We start from the raw sequence: 6,388 nt of genomic DNA, 5'->3' as shown, positions 1-6,388 counted from the left end.
AAACATAAAATTGCAGGAGTTGAGAATCGAAGCTCAAATCCTAAGCAACATTTTATGTTGGTTTTGCGCAAAACTGAGGTATAAGATTTAATTTAAAAAATAACAATTAATTAAATGGCGTGTTCCAGGTCATTTGAACTTTAGTTCTCAATGACTGAGGTGAAACTTTTGTCATGAAATGTACCGTAGTAGTGAAGGTTGAAACTGTCAAAGAATGAAGATGAGTAAAATATTAATCTAACATAATTCAGGAGGCTGATTGGATCATTGTGGTACTTGTGCAATACGAGACCAAACTTGGCATATAACATGGACATAATGAGAAAATTTGTGGTAAGCCAAAGGCATCACACTTGCCAGCAGCCAAGAGAATTCTAAGACATGCCAAAGGTTCATTTGACTGCGGAAACTTGTTTCCCTAAACAGACAGAGATTGAAGCTGTAAATTGCTCGGTTATACCGATACAAACTATTGTGGAGACAAAGATGACAGAAAATTCATAGTTGGATACATCTTTATGTATGGAGAAACACCAGTATCTTGGTATTCTAAGAATGAACCAATTGTGGTGATCTATTTTTGCGATATTGAGTGCATTGCAATGTCTATGTGTAAGTGCTAAGTTGTATGGTTGATGAATTTGATGAAGGAGTTATGCAACGAGGAGTATGAAACTGTGACATTAATGATAAATAATATTTTCGCTATAAACATGGTCAAGAATCTCATTGAACATGAGAGAAGCAAACATATAGAGAGATGAAATTTCTCTATTTGAGAGAGCCTGTGAGTGAAGAAAAATTAAACTTGGGATATTGCAAAAGGGAAAATTAATTGGCCGATTTATTAATCAAAGGAGTGTCAATTGAAGTGTTCAAAAGGTTGAAAAAACACACAAGTATATAAGTCTTGGATTAAGGTGGTGTGTTGAGAAAAATAATTACGGCGGGCCTCTAATCGATACCATATTAAACAAAATGTTTTTTTAATCGATTACCACTTCTGCGTAATCGGTTACCGCAGATTACAAAAAATACGTAACCGGTTAAACAAGCTTGAAAAGTTTGTTTTACTGTTTAATCACATTGTTATGTAATTGTGTATAAATACCCTCCTTTAGATTGTTGATGATAACACCATGATTTTACTAGATTCTCTTTAATTCTCTCTCACCATCCCCACTGTTCAACATTTTGCCTCATTATATTATAATTATAGCTGAATAAAACATTTAAAATTGTTTGTATTGCTTGGAGATAAAAATTGTCACAATTCATCAAAGTTCAAAGATTGAAATATTCAAAATTGAGATAAAAAGAAAAACATAAACCATGAAAAAGGTCCTTGTGCCATCGAAACCCCAAATTCATCTTCTCATATTGATCAAACACGAGATAGAAAGAGGGTTTAAATGACATTGTGTGTATTGTTTGATATTTATTTGCTCTTTCTTTTCTCTTCTCCATAACTTTTTCTATAGGACTTCCTTTTTAGAATTTTTGGTTGTAAGAGATTCTTGAGAAAAAAATTGATTTTTGAAGGAATCATTGCCGAAAAACTTTGATTGTTTTTTTGTTTGTTTTAATTTGATTTTTTTTCTTCTCTATTTTTATTTTGAATTTTGATGTCTAATTTTGATATTCTGAATCACTTATCGTAATTGATTGTAAGGATAGATTGAAGAAGAGAAAGTAAAGTTAAGAATTTATAGATTTATGAAAATAAAAGATGAATAGGAAAATCCGAATTTGTGGATTAAGAAAGTTACGATGAAATTTTATGCTTTTGAAATTTTGGATGTAGTGATTGGATATTAATTTGTTCTTATTTGATGGTAACTGTGAACATATTTCTAATTTATTTAACAACACTTCTTCTGAATCCTTGTTTGCAAAACATTTTATGAGTTCTAGTTTGAGGAGTTGCACAGATTAAGGCTTGCACAATATGAAAAGATAGGTGAAAATGAAGATTAAAGTTTTTAAATTTATAGAAGTGATAAATATTAATTTAAGGAAAGATGTTTTTTGAATTGTTTTCTTTACGTTTTTACAAGTTAATTAAACACTTAACATATAGTAATAAACTTAGATTACACGAAATGTAAAAAGATCTTATATCACAGTTAAGTGGAGATATATCTAGTGAAAGAACTTATCATGTGACTATATATATAGATTTTCATAACATTACTTTTATAGTATTATTAATAACACAAGTAACACAATCCAAAAAAAAATGCAACAAATCACAGATTGATTATGCAACAGAGTCAATGCATGAAACATATGTTTTTCACTTCCCACGGATCGCCATCGCAAGAAAATCGAAGATACTGTACACCGATTAATCCTTTCTAATACAATTTTTCATCATGTCAAACATCTCAGGTAGATAAAGATGAACTAGAACTACAGAAATGTGAAACTATGGTGCTACCATTTTTTCTCCTAACTAGCTTATAAATTATCAGCACTGCAAAACTAGTTGCGGTGCTTGCATAATCAACATACTATGGAGAAGTATTCACAAATACAGCATGGAAAATGGAAAACTACCATTTTCAAATGCATAACATAAAGGTATAAATGATTTTTATGGAGCACTAGGACTTTCGATCGGTGATCGGTGTCGGTGTTATGTGCTTCCCGGTGCATCACTTCCTGCAGCTGGTTTGCGATTCAAATATCGAATAACAGCATCTTCAACCCTGCTCATGTTGTTAAACAAGATATGAAATTTTATAATGAATGGTAGTAGATATAATAAATGAATATATGCATAAAACTAAGCAGAGATTGCTTTCAAAACTTACCATGGTTGGTTGAAAAAATCAGATTTACGCTCTTTTTCCGCGCTGCGACTAGGTTCACCAGCTGCAGTTTTCAGATCCCGGCTTTGAGATTCAATCAAGGCATTAATAAATTCTACCGGAGATTGACTAAAACCAAGAAAAAATGCCCGTCTCCTTCGGTGCTCGTGAATTTTTCTGATGATTCCGCATATCGCTTCATCACATGTTTCAATCTCTTTATTCTTCTCGACATTAGCCAATAGTGCAGACAACTCTCTTTGAATAGGAAAAGGAACATCAACAGTCACATCATAACAACCACTCCCGGCTGGACTATTTCCCGAGAGTTTGATCTGATGCTCCAACATTATAGGCTGTGGAGGGAACAAATGTTGCGATATTTTTTGCGAAACTGTTGTGAACTTCACTTTTTCTTCACCGAATACTTTCTGAAGAGCTTGATCACAGTGAAAAAATGAAGGGTCGTTAGGGTTTTGCAGTTTCCTAGCCTTCACATAGTGCCAGATCGCAGCAATAATTCTCGGACGGGTATCAACCTCGATACCAAGAACTTCTGTCAATGCCGTCGAAAGCTTAAACTTCTCAGGTGCATAATTCATTTCCAGCCGTATATTCACCGTAAATTCTTTATCCCCTTTCCTCTTCACTTCAAAACCTTCTTGAGGAGCAGGTGATCGAGAATTCTCCCACACAATAATGTTGTTATCAGGATATAGCCTCTGATCCAAAGAAATTATTACTTTTTTGAAAAAAGTCGAGAACTTAGGATACATTGAAGACTGCTTCTGAACTACTCCTGGCTGATCAGGATCAACACCATCTTCCAATATCCTCCCAACTATCTTCAGTGTCCATGTAGGAGGCTCGGCGTTCGGCTTCTTAGGTATCGTGCGAATTTGATTAGCAAATGTGTTAAATACATAGATACGGAGAGTTTTCTGAATACAAGGCGGATTTTTCAGCGCTTCCTGGATATCAACCTTCTTTCTAGAAAGCGCGGCATCAATACGAGACTCAAACTCGAGAAGCTGTGTATAAAGAGCCGATTCAGGCAGGATAGCAGCCACTCTTTCCTGCATCTGTTTCTCAGGAAGCTTCTGCTTCTTCCTCCTTGCAGCAGGCGTGAGTTCCATCGGTCTCAACGGCGAGAAATTATTTTGAGGCGAAAATCCAACCGGCCGCATAGGTGGTTTCAAAGGACCTCGTTTCGCAGGCGTAGACATAGACGACGACGAAACCCCTAAATTCCCCAAACCACCAACCTGATTCTGGTTAAGAGTCAACCCTTGAGCTTGCAAATGAGCCTGGAGTTGAGCATGAGCTACGGCCGCAGCTTGTGCATGAGCCTGAGCTTGAGCCTGAGCCTTAGACTGTGCTTGAACAATGGCATGAGCTTGAGACTGTGGAAACTGCCCTTGAAAACCAGCAGCAATTTGGGCTTGGGCCTGGGCCTGGGCTTGGGCTTGGGCTTGTGAAAACACAGGGTTTGTAGACATAGAAGGGGATTGCATTCCAGCATTTCCAAAGGAGGATGAAGATCCACCAATGCCTTTTGAAGGGTTATTATTGTTCACAGACATCACTATCCAAATCTAATCAACAAAAAGGGACAAACCAAAAAAAAAAAAAACTTCAAGCCCCAAATTAAAAAATCTTAACTTTAAGGAATAATCTCAATCACGAACCAAGTGGGGATATATATAACACAACAAATTCAAATTCAAATGTCAAAATTCATAAATTTATAAAAACCCTAACTTTGCGGTCTAAAAATGGAAAGAACCAAAAGAACTAACACTGATTCTGAATCAAGTGGTGTTTGCCTCGATCTGGAATTAGGAGGATCCACTGATTGAAGAAGAAGAGGCCGAGTAAGAATACACTGTGATCTCTGTTTACATAGAATTGTTTGAAAATTAGGGTTTATAGAAAGATGAGCTGAATGAAGATTCGATGAGTGAAAATTGAAGAAAAATGGAGAGATTGAGGTTGGTGAATTTTGTTGAAGATGACGAAACTTAGCTAGGGTTTGGGAAATTGCACAATTTGAAAGGGTCAAAGTTTAGTCAGTGTTAAGGGTTCGGTTCTAAATGCCTTTGTGTTAAAACGGTGTCGTTTTTGTCCGGCAAGTTCAGAGTGTTCTAACCAAATAATGTAACAAAATTTGTTTTACTTTTTCCTTAAAATAAAAACAAAACAAAATGTGTTTAATCATTTTATGATTCTTAGTCATACTTTTTACATTTTTTTATTTGTTGTTTGTTTTTGAGTTTAGGATAATCTTAGATTATTATTTTTGAAAAGGTAGAGGCTTTTTAATTTTAAGTATTTTGTTGACTTAATTCTAATTTAAAATATTATAAATTATTTTTTAATAAAAAATATTGATTTTTTAAAACAATAATTTTATTATAAACTATTTTGTAATAAAATATTTTGATTTAAAAAATAATAATTTTAGATCAAAATGATTTTTTTAGTGTAAATATAATAGTTGCCTTGTCAACACGTAAATATTAAAGAATTGAATATTAATCAATCTCTAAATATAAAGATATGATATGCACAACCTAATAAATTATAATAATGAGTGATCATATATATATATATATATATATATATATATATATATATATATATATATATATATATATATATATATATATATATATATATATATATATAAAATTTACGATAAAGCAAAATACATTTTGGAGAAAATGATAGAGAACATACTTGGAAAATCCTTCTTTTCGATGAGAGATCATTCAAAAACACAATTTGGTGATTGAACTAGTATTGGTTTCTTCTTTCCTATGGCCTTATGTGAAAACTTTCTATTAGTATAGTTCATATAAAAAATTAGGATTCATTCATTATTTAGATAACACTAGTCCACGTAGGAAATTGACATTTGTTATTTGATAAAGAGGTTTCTAGTCTAAAGATTGATCTCAATCTTTTTAATTAATTAATTTGTATTGATAATATAATAATCTCTTGTGATATTTAAAACTTTTATTACCAAATAATGAAAAGAAGGTATTCTCATTCCTAACCATTTATTGCAAGTATTCATTTAAATCATTGTAATTTATATTTCAAACTAATTAAAAATAAATCCTCCCCATTTAAACAATTAACTATGGTTGGCTACTATCATGTTGTTCTAAATTATTCTCAATCCTTCGTGGATATGAACTTAATTATCTATTGTATGATTGCTACACTTCCCAAACATTCACTAGATTTATTTTGCAATTGCTTTATTACCACACTTATCATCGATATCATTTTCTATTTTTATGTTATGTTAAATTTGATTTGTCTATACCTTGATTTATTTATATTTGTAATTCGTGTGTAATTCCGTTATTTCGCTTATTCTATTAGATTTGTACCTTGAGTTATCCTTGCATACAATAAACATGGGCACATATGAATGTGTTTTTTATCCTAAACAAGTAGATCAATTCAATATGTTAAATCTATCTTAAATCACAAGTTAAAAAGATTAAAATAGGGTTTTTTTCTTAAGTTTGATTCGAATCAAGTATTATGGTGACTTGAAT

The 6,388-nt window shown here is 32.5% G+C and overlaps 1 protein-coding gene across 1 annotated transcript; it reads right to left on the bottom strand.

Moving 5' to 3' along the window:
* Window positions 1–2,277: 2,277 nt before the first annotated feature.
* LOC127124511 (SWI/SNF complex component SNF12 homolog) lies at window positions 2,278–4,960 on the bottom strand. The gene is made up of 3 exons (XM_051054164.1): window positions 4,613–4,960; window positions 2,817–4,408; window positions 2,278–2,711 (listed from the first exon to the last, which is right to left on the bottom strand). Exons 2-3 carry the CDS (start codon window positions 4,394–4,396, stop codon window positions 2,639–2,641), a joined length of 1,653 nt encoding a protein of 550 aa, XP_050910121.1. The 5' UTR covers window positions 4,397–4,408; window positions 4,613–4,960; the 3' UTR covers window positions 2,278–2,638.
* Window positions 4,961–6,388: the final 1,428 nt, after the last annotated feature.

This window comes from Lathyrus oleraceus, chromosome 1 (assembly GCF_024323335.1).
Source record: "Lathyrus oleraceus cultivar Zhongwan6 chromosome 1, CAAS_Psat_ZW6_1.0, whole genome shotgun sequence".
Lineage (NCBI taxonomy): Eukaryota > Viridiplantae > Streptophyta > Magnoliopsida > Fabales > Fabaceae > Lathyrus > Lathyrus oleraceus.
Note: the sequence above shows the minus strand (reverse complement) of the source record. Positions and strands in the feature narration are given on the sequence as shown.

Excerpts from the sequence above, each read along its gene's own strand:
- LOC127124511 (XM_051054164.1), bottom strand. The coding sequence starts at position 4,396 with ATGTCTGTGAACAATAATAACCCTTCAAAAGGCATTGGTGGATCTTCA. Across the intron at positions 2,712-2,816 it reads GATTTTTTCAACCAACCATG|GGTTGAAGATGCTGTTATTC; the intron begins GTAAGTTTTGAA and ends CAACATGAGCAG.